General features: G+C 40.1%; 1 protein-coding gene across 9 annotated transcripts in view; it reads left to right on the top strand.

Annotated features, from left to right (window-relative positions):
* Positions 1–17,814, top strand: part of MYBPC1 (myosin binding protein C, slow type) — a 101,808-nt gene that overhangs the window by 2,033 nt on the left and 81,961 nt on the right. For all 9 annotated transcript variants that reach the window (XM_010853450.1, XM_010853447.1, XM_010853451.1 and 6 more), the window contains exon 2: positions 17,522–17,563. In XM_010853450.1, coding sequence (XP_010851752.1) covers positions 17,522–17,563 — 42 coding nt within the window. The remainder of the gene's footprint in view (positions 1–17,521; positions 17,564–17,814) is intronic.

Here is a 17,814-nt window from a genome sequence, read left to right as displayed (position 1 = left end):
CCCCCAAAAAAACCATGTATAAATTTTGGCTATAAATCAACATACATACCAAAGTGCCCATAATCTTTTGCTATAAAAGCACTGTGGATATTCTGTGTAGGAGTTGCCCCCAGCACAGTAATTTTATACTCAGATTCTTTGGTTAGTTTAAATTTGGATGGTGGGGAGTCAGGATAAAGAGAAGGTTACTGATATATTTAAAATCCTTTGAGGAAGTACAGGGATTTTTTTGGTTTCCTTACCAGCAGAACTGATTTTTAAAGGAACTGTACCTTGAAGAGTTTTCTTAATGAAATCATTGCATTTTTCTGTTGTTTACATCAGAAACATAAGGAGTATGGCAAGTCAGGGGCTATTCTGGTCCTTGCACTTCTCTCAATTAGTGTCATTTTTTCTGGGGTTGCACTACCTTGGTGGCTCAGATGGTAATGCGGGAGACTGGGTTCAATCCCTGGGTCAGGAAGATCTCCTGGAGAAGGAAATGGCAACCCCCTACAGTACTCTTGCCTGGAAAATCTCATGGATGGAGGAGCCTGGTAGGCTACAGTCCATGGGGTCGCAGAGTCGGACATGCCTGAGCAACTTCACTTCACTACTTACTGGGCTTGGTTTTGTTCCATATACACCTGCCTCTGAAAGACAGCCTCAAGAATAAAATGTGCCGCCAAACCAGTACTACAGAATCCTTTCAAACTATTTGCAGAAGCACCCCCCTCAAGCAGGTTTCTCCAGCCCCTGTGGATATCCTTACGTCTCTTCCTTGGCTGGAAGAACCATGCCCAGGCAGAGCATGACCGCCTGCTGTAAATCTTGATGACACATGAGCTGCTTTGACCTTCCCAGGATCCAGGAGCACTTGACAACTCTTCAAAAGAGGCCGAGTTTTCAGCACCTGAAAGCGCAAAAGATGTCTCTCTCAAATGTCTCCCGACCTGCAGCGGCCTAATTCTGGGAGCTCCAAGTTGGTCTTGGGAGAGTTGGTCCTTCTAAGGAGAAGGGGAAGTATGGTTGTACTTTTAGACCTCAAGGAGGGACTCTAATGGAAGTAATTAGTCAACAGTCCTTACTTAGACCCTTCAGAATATTCTGGATGGCTCAGTAAGCTCTTTCTGAGAAACAAATTTTTTTTTTTTTTTTTAAAGGAATAGCTTCCCTGGTGGCTCAGACAGTAAAGAATCTGCTTGCAATGTGGGAGACCCAGGTTTGATCTCTGGGTTGGGAAGGTCCCCTGGAGAAGGGAATGGCAACCCACTCCAGTATTCTTGCCTGGAGAATCCCATGGACAGAGGAGCCTGGTGGGCTACAGTCCATAGGGTCATAAATTGGTGGACATGAATGAGCAGCTAACACTTTCACTTCATTTCACTTTGTCCTCTCCACCTCTACTTTATATATTTATTCACTGTAGAACTATACTACTTGTACTGCCAGTTCCGAAGAAAATGTCTGTCTTACACTTTAGATTGATGCAGATCTGACACCCAGTAAAAGTAAGGTGTTCTAATCAAACAGTGAGAAGGACGTTTCAGATTTGTGGGAATCTCCCAGGATGTCTTGCTGATACATTCATTTACCTATCATCAGTGAATTGAGTGCTTACTATGAGCTGGTTGCTGGGATTTCAGAGATACATGCAACATGGTCTCTGCTCTAAAAACCCTTATTGCCCCTGGGTCTCACTGAGTAAAGAAGTCATCTTTTGCTGAAACTCTCTTTTCCTTTCAAAAAGGGGTTTTATCAACATGAAGTTAAAAACATGCAAGAATCTTATGCTATTAATAATACTTTTGCCTACAAATAATTTCTTAAGAATTTTTGCTCTGTACTATGTAATGATTAAAACCATAAAATCTGGTTCTTTAATATATTTAGACAAATTGTTAACTGTCAGATGCTATAGAACCTAGAAAAACTCTTTTCTAAAACACCAGGTTAAGATGTTAATGTGAATTTCACTTTTTGTAATATATCAGGCCCTATTATATTTCATGCACTTAACTTTTAGGAAAAAGGCAAAAGTTCCTTATTGGTGCTTGCGGGTCATTCAAAACACTTTGAGGGTGTCGTGGTAGATTTCTCATCTTCCTTGTAAGATCTTTTGTTGAAAACTCAAACATATGGCAAAACACACCTTCATTGATGATCAGTTTTAGGGGCCATTCTAATAACTCCAAGGATCAAAAGTATGGCATTGTTGCTACAGATTCGCTTGCTACTTCAACATGCAGTATCTATCTATTCTATCTTGATCTATTTCAGTAAGCTTAGGTGGGAACATGGTCATGGAGAATAACTATTTCAGTCCATAGGAGCTTTTCCTTTGCTACTTCTTTTTCTTGGTCACTAGAGATTTCACTACATTTAAGGTTCTGCTAAGCCCCAAACCCATCTGAATGCAAAGCGGCATTCATCACCTCTTACCTATTTCCCAGCATCACTCAAGGCTTAGTCATCATCAGAAAAGGAGCCTTGGTGACAGGAAACCTCTCTCTCATATATACTCCTTGACCTTCAGTTTCCACCTGGAGGAGAGTGGATGGTCTATTTCAAACACCAAAGTAAATTTGTCTTTGAAGAAGTCATATTACATATAGAATATTATTTTTCTCTCAAATCAGAGAAAAGTAGGGACTTCTCTGGTGGTCCAGTGGTTAAGACTGTGCTCCTAAGGCAGGGGGCCTGGGTTCCATCCCTGGTTAGGGAACTAGATCCTACATGCAGCAAATAGGACCTAGCGCAACCAAATAAATGAATAAATATATATTTTTTTAATTAGGGAAAAGTGCATTTGTTGAAAATAATGAAAAGAAAGGGAGAAGAGGGAGGAGGTATTTGATTGAGGGCGGTTATTTTCCTTCAAACTTCATGTGGTTCATTTAGGCCACATTGAAGATTTGGATGAAGAATAAAGAAGTTGCATGAATGAATGCCAATGTTTCCCCCCACCCCCACCCCAAAAAAACTTTGCCAGGCTGTATTGGCCATGCACAGTGTAGATTTGAGCTATCTGCTGTAAGAAGGAATACTCTTGGGCTAATGCACGCTAGAGGGGCTTAATACTTGGCAAAATCATTCTTTTTCAGTAGCATGCTTTTATGACTATCCGACTGCACCTGTTAGGAAGATAAATAAAGGACTGGCCAATTCTTTCCTCTCAAGCGCCCTAAATATATCTCTTAAAAAAAAAAAAACTTTGAAAAAACAAGTTGTATCTTTGTTTCTCATCCAGTAAGTTTGACGAAGTCTCCCCTAGGCCTTGCAAAGAGCAGGGGTAAAGGAGTTCCTGAGATGAACAAAAGTTAGGCTCTCTGGTTATTCTGGACCCCAAGAGAAAGGAAAAAGAGAAAAACATAATCTTTGCTCTCTCAATGCCACCCTTTATTCTGGCCTGCGATATAGCCTTGAAACATTTTAGATTCCTCGTGGACACACACTTCACAGAGTTCTCTTATTTTTAGCTATTTAGAAGTATTCCTGAATTTGACATGAATGTTAGAATAAACTGCCCAGGCTGAAATTACTCTAAAGAAATGCTTGGACTTAAAAATAAATAAATAAACCATCTTTTAAAAAGCTTGAGTGAACATAAAATGATGTTTTTGCAATCTTTTTGGAAACTCATAGATGCTTTCTTTTAGAGAGAATTGTGGAAAGAGGCTGTCATGAAAGGAAATAGAATGCTGTTGTTTCACAGCCCTAGAAAGCAGTTTTGTTACTTTTGCTGAAGTCTTGTATGATTGTTTAATTTAAAATTTATTTTTCAACTCTTTATGGCCAAGCAGAAGAATTTTTATTGTTAATAATTACAGTTTTATCTGCTTGCCTCCTTAATTAGTCTATGAAACCTATATTAAGAGAAACGAAATACTCTTGGCAGCCCATGACTTCTGTGGTAATTCTAGACCTCATCTCTAGACATACTTGGGTGTGTTAGATAATAAAGAACAGAATTAAAGTTCTAGCAATAAAAAATAAGCAGAAAACTTTTAATTTCATGTGTATTCCTGCAGAGATATGATATGTCTTTTTCCTTCTTTTTTTTTTAATCTTTATTTATTTACGGCTGTGTCGGATCTCAGTTGCAGCATGTAGGCTCCAGAGCGTGTGGGCCCGTGGACTTAGCTGCCCCCGGCTTGTGGGATCTTAGTTCCCTGGGCAGGGGTCAAACTGGCATCCTCTGCACTAGAAGAATTCTTAACCATTTGGACCATTAGGAAAGTCCCCCATTTCAGTTCTTGAGGGGGACAGATGTCTTTCCTGGAGTCCTTAGCTTGTTCAGAATATGTTCAGTCACTAAGTCATGTCCAACTCTTTGTGACTGCATGGACTGTAGCTTATGTAGGGAAGCCTAATACACAGAAAGGTAATTATTGAAATACAGTGTTTTTGAGTTAGGTTAATCACAAAGTAGGTATCGCTTATTCAAGAGCAGTTTTCTAAAATTTAAAAGCGTAGTGATTAAGAAAAACGAAACTATGAAAAAGAAGAAAAGACTTAATCACGTAATTTCCTGTGTGTGTGTGTGCTAAGTCACTTAAGCTGTGTCCAACTCTTTGTGACCCTATGGACTGTAGCCCACCAGGTTCCTCTGTCCATGGAATTCTCCAGGCAAGGATACTGGAGTGGGTTGCTGTGCCCTTTTCAAGGGAATCTTCTTGACCTTGGGATCAAACCTGCATTTCCTGTGGCTCCTGATTGCAGGCAAATTCTTTACCACTGAGCCACTGGGGAAACCCCTTAATTTCCTACATGCATGCAAATTGTCTCATATTGGAGAGAAAGCATCTGTCCCCACAGCTTTTTATAAAGACAGCCTCCAAATATCAAAGTGATGACACTGTCACACCCAAATCTCTTCTTTGTGGATAGGCCCAATTATAATTTACAGAGTATGTTTGTTTTGGACAGCCACACAGATAGACAATAAGCCAAATTTTTAGGATGTTCCCATGCAAGGGGTGGATTAATTATGCACTTTTACATGCATTTTCAGAGTAAAGTTTTAGATTCTATCCAACTGGGGTGTGAAGTGGTTTATTTGGCAAAGAAAAAAAGACCAGGATCATTTAATCCCACGTGTATTTTTCTCTCTAAATTGAGTTCCCAATAAGCTAACTGAAATCTGACTTTCATTATGCCTTTCAAGTCTGAACTCCACTTTGATAAGATTTTTGCCCTTTTATACTGCCTAAGAAATCTTTTTATGAACCAATTTGGCACATCAATACAACACCCAAAATTATGTTTATTTATATGTCAAATCTTTTAATTTTGTTTTTTGACTTTTACTTTAAATATTTACAAGAGCTTGGGGTTCAATTTTTTTTTCTTTTTCTTCAAATCATCCAGTTTTTCCTCTCTCTGTGTGTGTATATGTTTGTCACTCATTTGTGTCCAACTCCTTGCGACCCCATGGACTGTAGCTCGCCAGGCTCCTCTGTCTATGGAATTCTCCAGACAATAATGCTTGAGTGGGTTGCTATTCCCTTCTCCAAAGGGTCTTCCCAACCCAAGGATCGAACCAGGTCTCCTGCATTGCAGGCAGATTCTTTAATGTCTGAGCTACCAAAGAAACCCAGTTTTTCCTCTAAATAGCATCAAATCTCTAAGTTCCTCAGGAATTCTTTGCTTGCAGCAAGTATTAGCTTTCGCCTTCTATAAAATTTTATATCTCTTGGAACAGAATGTTCTGCTTTTAACTAAAAATTCACCTTATTATATAATTCTACAATTTAATTTCTCATTTTTTAAGTTACATGTCTCTAGACTTATTCTTCATCCAGTATGTATTTTGGCTTTTTTTCTTATGTATACTAGGTAATATTCATCATTAAACATAGTGACATAAAGTTAACTATTCACAGAGCATTCTAGACAGCTCAAATTCCTGCTATATCATGAATCGAGTTAGTTACACTTCACATGTCTCAGTTTCTTCATCTGTTAAATGTGAATAATAATAGTAACTAGCTCACTGTTTTTTTGTAAGAATTAAATAAGTTAGGTGAAAAGCTGAGGATAAACCATTAGCATGTAATAAGAACTTAAGTCCTTTCCTTCTAAAGCAGCAAACTCAGAAATTTTGTCGAGCTTAAGGTATTAAATGCCTAAAGTTTAATATAAACTTTGAGGGCATTTCTGCCAACACATATCAAACACTGTAAGGTATGTTACAACCACAGTTCACCTCTCTGCCTGGTGTTAATATTTATAATACGGTCCCAAACAGCTGTGGTTACGATCATAGCCATCATTGCCACCACCACAAGTATTTCTCTCTTTTTAGACTTGAAGTAAAATATCTTTGCTTTCACCCGTGGAGGCTCAGATCAGAGGCCTACACTTCAGAGCGTCTGTCGTGTCCACGCTGAAATGTGTCATGTCCATCTGGGGGTCCCCAGTTGTTAGTGAGGTTGTGATAACCATTGTGGGGGCATGGCTTTTCCCACTTAGATGAAAGAGTCACCCTGCACAGTTGAACATGTAACTGTATCCTCCACCAAGGGCTATAAGGCTTGGGTGTGGGGGGTGGGCATTAAGATTTCTCTTCCCACCCGGGGTGCTATCGGCAGGTGGGGAGTTTTCCTCTGGTCTGAACATTTCTGAGATAGCCACATAAAGAACTCTCCATGACCGTGTATGAATACAGTGGGTGATTGATTGAGTGGCGGTGTTTACTGCTGTGGAATTTCATTTTTATGACCCCACCTGGCATCAGGCCTGTCGTTCCTCTATTTTTAAAAAGTCATCCAACGTGAGGCCCCGCAAGGCTTGGGAAAGGCCTGGAAGTGGTTTATTCGGATAACCCTATAACCACAGAAGAGTGATATGATTGTAGGGATGGTCTACTCAGGAGCAGACCCGTCAGGGAAAGACAAAATGGGTGAAAGGGAGAAATTGTTAATGATTCAAATCATTTTTCACCTGTGCTAAATTTTTAAACTTCAGCTTGAGGAAAGCTTCTTCTATACCACTATACTCACCTAGGTTACTCCCAACCATCACTTCGTTCTTACTTTAAAATACATTAAGAAGAACAATAAAGAGACAAGTAATCAGATCTTAGCAAAAGATCTCATTTTCATCCAGCCCCATGTTAACAGCGAGAAGCTATTTGTTGTTCTGTGATAATCACCAGACTTTAATCTTCCTGTGTGGAATGACATCTTAAGTTAAAACCATGTAATTTGAACAATGGAAGAGCAAGTTAACTAGGAAAGGGAAAAAACCCTGTGGATTCAGGGAATTTCCATCAAGTTAACTAATGAGTCATTGAAAATTTACTACTTGATGTACAAATAGACTCCACCTATTCACAACCTTAAAATATAGTTTGGGGGGATATGTGGCCACAGTAAATATTAATAAATATTAAATTGAATCAAATTTTGAATAGCTGGAGTTGATGAATTGTTAATATCTCATTTTTTTCTTGAACCTTATTATTTCAACCAATTTGGATATAAACAGACTTAAGATGCAGTATGTTACTCCTTGTTTTGAAAAACAAAGTACAGTGGATATAATTTAACTTTGTCATCATTTATAGATATCAGTTATCTTACCACATGATATCCGCAGTGCTCAAATTATTTGTCTTTTTGTTAATGAGGCCACATTGGTTTGTATTCTGAATTTGTGTCCAACTTTGGATAGCTTTCCTGTTTCATCCCTTGCCAGAAGGCTGCTGTCTTCTTTAATTACTCTTACTAGTCAGTGTGTGAAGCTGTCCCCTTCTCTTCCCTCTGTTGTTTGCTTTGGATCCTGGCCAGGTCAATAATCTAGTTGAGCAGGACTACACTGCAGAGTACCCCATTTAAGGAGGCACTCATTCTCAAGGTCGTGCAAATGCAAGGTCCAGACCTGAGTGTCAGTGCCTCTGTAAGTGATGCTCCCTAGTCACCTGGCTCCCCTCACCCTAGTTCCAGTTCCAGGGCTGGGGACCCAGGTGAGAGGTCTTCTCTTGGGAGTAAAGCATTTGAGCTCTCAGAGTGCCAGGTAGGAGGAGCTTGAGACAATTCATTTTGCTCTTCAGAAGCCCTTATAATTTGCTGATCAGCAGCTGTTATCTGGATAAGTAAGGTTGCTAGATAGCTGAATTCTAAATAAGGGAGGTGATACTAGACAATATCACCCTTTTGTTCCTATTAATTATGTACACTGTAGAATAAGTTACTGCCCCCAAATCAGTCTGTGGCTTTTATTTTGACTGATTCACTCATTTTTATTAAGCAAGGCTACAGATATTTCCTAAATGATTCATATGACATGAGTTTATTTTTTTTAAGTATACACACACAAAATAATTTTCAAAGATTTACCATAAATTCTAAATAATTCTCAAACTTTTCAGTCTCAGATCAATTGGCATTCAGTAATTGCTGATAACATTAAAAAGTATTTATTTATATGCACTCTATTAATACTTACTGAATTTGAAATTAAAATGGATGAACTTTTAAAGCATAAGAGTACAAAGCACATGTTCTATTAGCTGCCAGAGTGTTAACATCATCACACATTATATATCTTTTGGAAAACTCCACTGCCTGTTTGTGAAAGAATGAGTAAAAAAAGGCATAAAATGTCTGAGCATTATTATGAAAATAGTTTTGACCACATGGACTCCTCAAGAGGATTTCAGGGGCTCTTGGGGATCCCAGATCATACTTTGAGAATTTCTGTTGTAAGTCAGTATATAATTGCCTCTAAAAAATGTATCAGTTCAGTTCAGTTGCTCAGTTGTGTCTGACTCTTTGCAACCCCATGAACCATAGCATGCCAGACCTCCCTGTCCATCACCAACTCCCAGAGTTCAACCAAACCCATGTCCATTGAGTCAGTGATGCCATCCAACCATCCCATCCTCTGTTGTCCCCTTCTCCTCCTGCCCTCAATCTTTCCCAGCATCAGGGTCTTTTCAAATGAGTCAGCTCTTTGCATCAGGTGGCCAAAGTATTGGAGTTTCAGCTTCAGCATCAGTCCTTCCAATGAATATTCAGGATTGATTTCCTTTAGGATGGACTGGTTGGATCTCCTTGCAGTCCAAGGGACTCTCAAGAGTCTTCTCCAACACCACAGTTCAAAAGCATCAATTCTTCAGAGCTCATGTATAATCCTCCCTTAAATTTCAAGGTATAAAATCCCGACCTGTGGCCCATAGTGAATAGAACAAGACACAAAACAATCATATAATTGTGAAAACACAAAATTACATCTAATTTGTGTACGAAAATCTTGATCTCTGATGCATAAGCAATATGGTCAGTGCAAATCCACTGTCATTCCTGTTGGCTAACTTTTTGGTGGCTTTTATGATTTGTATAATCAAAACTTCTCTAAGTGCAATGAACGTCCCCATGCAGACAATATTTTATATTAAAGTGGTTTCCATTGTGCTGTTATCTAGGCATATGAGAGATGGGCTGTGACATGACTTGTGCCAGACTTCACTATCAACAGTGTTTATTGTATATTTAATCCAAAAGAGAAGACAATGCTTTAGTACCAAAAGTTACAAGAGTTGGCCAGATAAAACCTTACTTACCACAATGTTTGCAATATATAAAGCATTCACATATTTTATTTCAAACCAAGAATTTGACTTTTAGGGAATTTCCTGGTGGTCCAGTGGTTAAACCTCCATACTTCCGCTGCAGGGGATGTGAGTTTGATCCCTGGTTGGGGAATTAAGATCCCACATGCCATGTAGGGTGGCCAAAAGTAAATAAAAATTAAGAAAAAAAAAAAGAATTTGACTTTGAGAATAAGAAATAATAATTAAGAATAGCATGCAATTTTCTCCTGCACCCCAGGTTACCAAAGGATGGTTTTAGCACACTTGTTTTATGCAAAAAAAGTGACAGAAAGCCACATAAACACAAAAAAAGACGTTTAATGATAACAACTGTTATTATGTGTTCTTATTATCTCTTCTATGCCTATTAACATATTCATATAATGTAATTATGCTCTCTGTGCTGTTAAAAGCCTAAATTAAATTGCACGTGAGGGCCCATAAAATAATTTTTAAGTAAATCAAACAGTATATTATTTGAGCTGTGAGCCCATGGGAAGAAGAGACCTGGGTTGTTTATATCATTTTGGTGTATAGACACAGAAAGAGAGGCAGATTCATGCCTCTTATTAAAACTTAGCATTTTTTTCCCCTTTAATGTATTGACCATGGAACCCTTGATTATGGAAAATAGAAGTAGACTGCATTGGAGGGAGCCAACCATTTATGGAGTACCGGGTGCCTAGTCTTTCAGCAGAGACAAGAACCACATATGGGCTGTCTCTTTGATAGCGGCCACCAGTGCCCGTCAATTAGAAGGCCCTGGCACTAACTGTGCGGGCCTGCCATTGGCGGCATACCTGTGCTTCTTACAGTAGGTGGTCATAGGAAAAATCCACCATAAATAGATCAAGCCCTTTAAAAGCATGTCAGTGTCGCAGAGGGAAAGAAAGGCTATATCCGTGAATTAGGGAGGATCAAGGACAGCCGCCCTTGCTGAAGGAGCCTTAGTTGCTGGGTCAGAGTCTGGCTGATTTTTATGTTGTCCATGAAAATATTTCCTGGGTTTAATTTTTCAGAGTATACCGATTTCTTTCTTTTTAATTCAAAACTATTTAAAGACAGCAACTTACTTAACCCTGCTTCTTGAATCCATCCTGTTGGTCTGTTTTCCAGTGGAGACAATGGGGAAGGATGGATGAAGGGGACAAAAAGCCAACTTTATTCACCTGGGAGAAAAGTCCCACGGAATTTGCCTTTTTTTTTTTAATTGAATTTGTTACAATACTGCTTCTTTTTGTTTGTTTGTTTGTTTTCATATTTTGGTTATTTGGGCCACAAGATAGGATCTTTGGCCACAAGATAATTTTGGCCACTTGTAGGATCTCAGCTCACCAACCAGGGATTGAACCCACACCCCCTGCATTGGAAGGTGAAGTCTTAACCACTGGGCAGCCAGGGAAGTCCCTGGCCTTTGGTTTCTGAATAAGCAGAAATATAGCAGCCGTTGGAGGAGGAAATGGCAGCCCACTCCAGTATTCTTGCCTGAAGAATTCCACGGACAGAGGCGCCTGGTGGGCTCCTCTTTACAGTCACAAAGAGTCAGACATAACTGAATCGACAACAAACAACAACCTCAATAGATGCCTATTTGCTCAAATCTCAGAAATTAGGGAGCTTCCCAGGCCTTGTATTTCCTGACTGTTGCAACATGGTAAAGCTGGGTGATAATGGGATTGGCATAGTTGGCTGAGGGTTATTTGCTGAGAAAACTAGCTTAGATTTTGAAAAGGGAAATCCTTAGAAAGGCAAGAGGTGGTGCTTTTATTTATTCATTTACTTGACTTCGCTGGGTCTTAGTTGTGTCACATGGGATCAAGCTTCCTGACCAGGGATTGAACCTGGTCAATCTTAGGAGGTCAGAGTCTTAGCCACTGAACCATCAGGGAAGTCCCCAAAGCGTGTTTTGGAGGTCAAAACTCTGGTCCTAATTGCTCTTTCAAGATGGAAGGTATGTTGACAATAAGAAGAATCTAAATGATGAAGTTGGGTGTGTGCCTGGGAGAAGTCAGCCAGCGAAAGGGTCACCAGCGGGAGACATAGTGTACCCTGTGGGTAAGGCAGACGAAGAAAGCTGCCCTTGGAGTGCCAGGGGATGGTTCTTGATTTCTTGGCAGTGAGCACAAGGGGCTTTTGTGTGGGTAGAAACAGCCTGCCAGTCAACTATATTTATAGAGCACCTGCTGTGCGGAATTTAAAAGGAGGAGGAGACAGGCCTTGTCCTCAAGAAGCTTGTGATCAAAGAAGTGCATGTACTGTGAACCCATTGCCACTCACAGTCATGTTTGGAATGGGAGAGGATTCAGCGATACGGCACAGTCTGAGCCTCCTTATTCAAAGTGTGTGTCATGGACCAGCAGCACTAGCATCAGTGGGGAGCCAGTTAAACATGCAGAATCTGGAACGCCCCCAGCAGATCCCCAGAGTCAGAACCTGCACTTGACCAAACCCCAAGATGATTCGTGTGCTCATAGCAGTGTCAGAAGCACCAGAAGGACTGTGGAAGTGCTGAATCTCAAATATTTTGCGAGAGGAAAGCCTTCTGGCTTGGTGATTTAAACTGGTAGAAAAGCTACTTAATTTACCTCTGAGATTCTTAAACAAGGGCATCTCATCTTAGCCATCTTTATAAACCCCATCCTTGTTAGATTCATAATGAGGCTCAATAAATTCCAGTTGTGTGGGAGCTTCTTTCTACAGTCCCTAGTCAGTGGGAGTACAGTGGAAATCGTTGTGAATGAATTATTGTTATAGAGGCAGCTAATGGATTTGGGGAACGTGCAAATGATTTCTGGAGGTGTGGGCAAAGCAGGGCATGACAAAGCCTATCAGGGACAAACATATGAGTAAGAGAAATACATGAAGAGTTTTTTTTTTTTTTTAAAGCAAAAGCGGGGATGACTCAAGGCCCCAAAATATACCCGTAGTGGCTTCTTTTCAGACTAAGTCATGTGCTACTTGGCTCTCACCATTCCTGTTCCTCATCCCTTCAGGTTTAGAATAGCTGCAATTCTTTGTTTTAAATGTCTTGAAATCTATTGAGAGTTCATCTTCTTATGCTTCTTGTTCCATCAGGATTGATTTAATTGATCAATTTACTTAATTGTGCAAACTCTGTAATGCATATGTGTGTGTGTGTGTTGTTTGTTAAGTTGCTTCAGTCATGTCTGACTCTTTGCGACCCCATGGACTACTCCTCCAGGCTCCTCTATCCATGGGATTCTCCAGGAAAGAATACTGGAGTGGGTTGCCATTTCCTTTTCCAGGGGATCTTCCTGACCCAGGGATCGAACTTGAATCTCTTACATCTCCTGCACTGGCAGGCAGGTTCTTTACCTCTAGAGCCACTTGTAGAACTCATCAAAATATTAATTATTACCATTTTACAGTAGAAGAGTGAGGGGCCTCCCTCCTTCGTTTAATACTCGGATGCTTCCTCAGATGCTACTCCAATCCCAAACATGGTCTAACGTGATGTAGCCCATGAAATAAGGCAAATCTCAGGAGGTAGCACGTGAGGAAAGACAGGAGTGTCATTCTCCCAGGTGTGTCATGACGAAATCATGATCATAATGTGAGAACTGTGAAAAGAGAGAGAAAGTATCTATGATGTTTATTGCATTCCCTGTCCCTGCAGGAACCCCTTCATTCCTGCCAGCAACCCTTGAGATGAGTTCTGTTGTTATTGCCATTACTCAGATGAGGAAACTGAGGCATATTCCACACTTTGGGGCAACATCTAAATGAGGCGATGTGGCCTTGACCATCAGACCAATCAGTTCAGCAGGGGAAAACACAGTGAAATCTCTGCAAAGTCCATCAGCCTGTTTCTGCCTCCACAAGAGTGACCAGCTGAGAAGGGAAGTTCACTTCCATCCTGAAGAGGCCAGGTACCGCCTCAAGCAGACCTGGGTCAGAGCCTGGTTCCACCCTTCAGGGGCTGTGGGACCCCACAGGGCCTCAGTCCCCATCTGTAAAATGAGGATAATGATAATACTGACTCAGAGTGTTGTAAGGATGGTAGGAAGTAATATACACTAGGTCTTGCATGCAGTGAGTGGCCGATACATGGTTGTTATTTATTTATTCCTCCACTGGCTGTAAAATAATGGGGTTTCTATGATTTTAAGAAGGAAACACTCTGGCTCTGCCTACTCACCAGGCAGGCATGCGTTTTCCTACTTCTGTTTGCCACAACTACCCTAAAATGCACCAGCAGTAATACCCTATAATGTTTCTGTAGTTCTGAGTATCTGACATAGTTGACTGTTAGTGATGGATGAAATGTGGATTTTTTGGAAGTTGAACTAAGCCCTTTAAATTGTCAGTTTGGTTTGTTTTGGGGGCTGTTACATAGAACCCTGGGGCTACAGAACATCACAAAATGGAAACATCACAAAAATGAAGAATACAGAGTCAGGGCATTTTTACAGTTTCAGCGTCCAAAAACATTCTTTTTTGTTTATTTAATTAGAATTCACCCTTGGCCTTTATTTCCAAAAAAAAGATTTTAAGCAACCACAGCTTTCCTTACAAAATGGGCCTTTGTTTACAAAGATGTTGAGAAAGCATGGCCAATTTGATAGTTCACACAGTGACCGAAGAATCCCTTGTTAATTTTCTTAATCAATTCATTTAAAGTGGTTTTAACAATAAGAAGAGGTACTAGGGAGATAGGAAAGGAATCAAAGATCCCTGTTTTTGTTTAGTTGAAAGGGACAGGAAACATAAATATATGGGACTTCCCTGGTGATCTAGTGATTAAAATACTGCACTTCCAACACCACGAGTGCAGGTTCAATCAGTGGTTGGGGACCTAAAATCCTGCATGTTGTGAGGTGAGGCTAAAAACACCCCCCAAAACAAAAAAGAAACACAAATATATGGAGGCAGCTGGAAAATTATTTTTTTCCAGTTCATAAATATTTGTCTAAATTTCCCTTATTTCTCTCAATAGTGTTTTATAAAGTTCTGCATAATAATTTTACACATTTTTAATTAGGTGTATTCCTAGATATTTTACTTTGTGGACTTTATTCTATAGTAAAATAATGGTATTTTTTTTTTTTTACAACATTATTTTCTAACTACCTCCAACCTAGCAACCTTATTAAGGTAACATTATTTTAAAATATTTGTTTATAGATTCAGTTGAATTTTTTTTGTGTGTGTAATAATTCCATCTGAGAAATAATAAAATAATTTTCCTCCATTGTAATCCTTCCACATTTTTTTTCATATCTTACTGCATGATTTAGAAACTGTTAAATAATTAAGGAAAAAAGAGTGTATTATGAAGTGGTCCAGAATGCCTCCAGAATAAAGAAGGGGAACAGAATGGTATAACCAGCTCTGAGAGTCTTTAAGAGAAATGTCAAAAAAACCAGACCAAGATTGCCAAAGAATAATAATGGTAATAGTTACTGCTGCCAACTGTAGGGCTCTCTCTACACGCCAGGAACTGTGCTGTGCATTTTACATAGGATTAGCACCCTAAGAGCTCATTTATCTTATTATCCCTATTTCATAGATGAGCATGCCAAGACTGACAGAGATTAAGGAATTGTCCTTGATTATACAGCTCCTAAGATGTGGAGTCAGGGTTCGAACCTAGGTCTGTCTGACACAGTCACATGTAGAGAAAAAAACAAAAGGTCATTTGGGGAGAAGATCATCACTCTTTTCAGTGGCAGAAAGGTCAGAAGGTGAAAAAAGAAACCACTCTAGAACAGAGGGGCCACCAGTGGTAGGAGGTGCCTGCCAGCCATGGCTTTGACCTTTAACCTGAGGAGTGTAGACCAACCTAGTAGGTAACCGGAGCCTTCAGGAGTAGAGTAACAGGCTGAAAGACAGTGAGAGCATACGAAAACCTGCCGTCGTGGGGAAAAGAGACTAGAAGGCAGGGAAACGTGTTTTTATCTCTTCATGTATTTTTTAATCAGAGTATAATTGCTTTACAATGTTGTGTTAGTTTCTGCCATACAACGTGAATCAGCCATAGGAATACACATATCCCCTCCCTCTCGGAGAAACTTGTCTTAAAGGGAGCCAGGAAGAGGTCCACGGGCATTGGATGACAATGGCCCCGTCCAAAAGATAGAGTGTCAAAGACATTGGCTCCTCACTCTGGGTATTCTGATAGCCATGTGCAGCCTCAGCTCACCCAAAGCTGAGAGGTCAATATTAGATTTCCATTGCCACAGCCAGAGCTCTGAAAATAAAATCCTTTGACGGAGGGTTTCATCTCCGGGTTGACACTGGCAGGAAAGATCCTTTCCATGACGTGGCAAAGAAACGAAAGTGTTTCTGGTGTGCCATCTATGGGATGCTTGTGCTTTCACCATATCGCCAAACCATATCACATCCTGCCTCGTTATCTTCTGCCTGTCTATATGGTGATATGTCTTCTCTCCTTTGGTTATATTTCCCAAGTAGTAAATTGTAATATACGTGTTTATGGTCATTTGGATGAAAATGCAGTAATTCTGGAATTTAATTTAATTTAATGCATTTAATTTAACTTAATTAAAATGCATTTAATTGTGGAATTTATACCTGGCACAAAACATTAGTGATGAAAAAAGACATTGTTGTCTCCTGGCAGCCCTGAATTCCTCCTCTTTTCATTTGCTGCTCTTGCAATGCAGGCTCCTTCTTCTGTCTCCTCCCAGCCTGCCTAGACTAAAATGGGGCACCTGACCTGCATGGTGATGATTCTCAGACCAAACTGCTTGTTGTGAGGTACTGTCCTCTTTGCTTGGCAAGAGCCACTTGTGGGAAAAAAATATGGAAAATCATAGATCTGGACAAAGCTAAAACTCCTGGGATCCCACAATATGCTTCTACTACAAAAAGTTTTCTTTGATGTTTATTTATCAAACAAAAAGGTATTTTTTTTTTTTTTTTAAAGATCACGTTCATTAACTCTCTCTTCCTGCCCTAAAGTAGGAGCAGCTGATTCAGATACTCATCACTAATTCCCTGTTCTGGGCATCCATGGGGATTCAGCAGGGGAAATTCTATGCACATTGTTCATAAGATATGCCTTTAGCTACTTGGATATACATTCTTTTATTTTGCTGGAATATAATTGCTTTACAATGTTGTTGCGTTAGTTTCTGCTGTACAATGAAGAGAATCAGCTATATGCATGCATATACCCTCTCCCTCTTGGATCTCCTTCCCACCACCCTGGACATATATTCTTCAGTATAAGTTTCTTTAACAGACTTTACTGCCAGACTGCTATAATCCTGGGTACCCAAAGCCAAGTATAAAAACTCAAAACCAGAGCCCTGAGAACTTAGGATAAGTGTAGGCAAAATATCTCCAGGCAAACAAACTTCCAACAATGACTGTGACTATGAGGGGGGCTGGTTCTCTTTCCCAGTGAACAATGGTTTACTTTATGATAAGAGGAAGTGCTGCAAAGCCAGAGGACTTTGTTCTCATCATCATTCAGAAAGAGATGCTGCTGTTGGTGATGCGGTAGTGCTCTTGCTCTCTGAGGAATCTGGGGTCTCATTTTCTGAGCACCTGAGGTTCTAAGGGACATGCTTGGTACTCACTGTGTCTCATTTCAGCCTCACAGCAACCCTAAATGTATGAGACAGGTGTTGTGTCCATTTTTCCAGGGAAGGGAAACAGGCTCAGTGCCTTTAAATGCTCTTGCCTGCTGCCCAAGTATATAACTAAGTAGAAGGACTTCTGGATGCCCATTTCACCCAATCTCTGTCCATTACTGCATTCTGCCTCTCCTGGAAGTCTACATATCTTCAAACCACATTTAGATCCTCACCTCATGCCATACACCAAAAGACAGTGTGCCTTGGGCTGATGCATTTCCTCTCTGGAAGATAGAGTTGAGCAGAGCCTGGAGCTGCGCAAAATAGCTTTTCTCAGGATAAGAGAGACTGACACTTCCATTACTCTTTTCATTTCTAGAAAATGAAGTGCTGGCCCCAGCTCCAGCTCCACCCCCAGAAGGTGAGTAAAAAATTACGGTCTTACATGTTTAGTCTGCGAACACAGACCATCCATCCCAGCGTGATTTGTCCTCCATGGAAGCTGTGAGTATTAAGCTAACTCCTGGCTGTCACCGGTTTGTAATCATAACTGTACCTTGTGTTTATATAACTTTCTTATGTTAATCTGCTTTGGATGGCACATCATACACTTATAAAACCTATGAAGTTAGGCCAAAGTTCTTATGCTCATGCTTTCTCCTTGTGGAGGCT

Source organism: Bison bison, unplaced genomic scaffold (genome assembly GCF_000754665.1).
Source record: "Bison bison bison isolate TAMUID 2011002044 unplaced genomic scaffold, Bison_UMD1.0 scf7180017864327, whole genome shotgun sequence".
Classification (NCBI taxonomy): Eukaryota; Metazoa; Chordata; class Mammalia; order Artiodactyla; family Bovidae; genus Bison; species Bison bison.
Note: the sequence above shows the minus strand (reverse complement) of the source record. Positions and strands in the feature narration are given on the sequence as shown.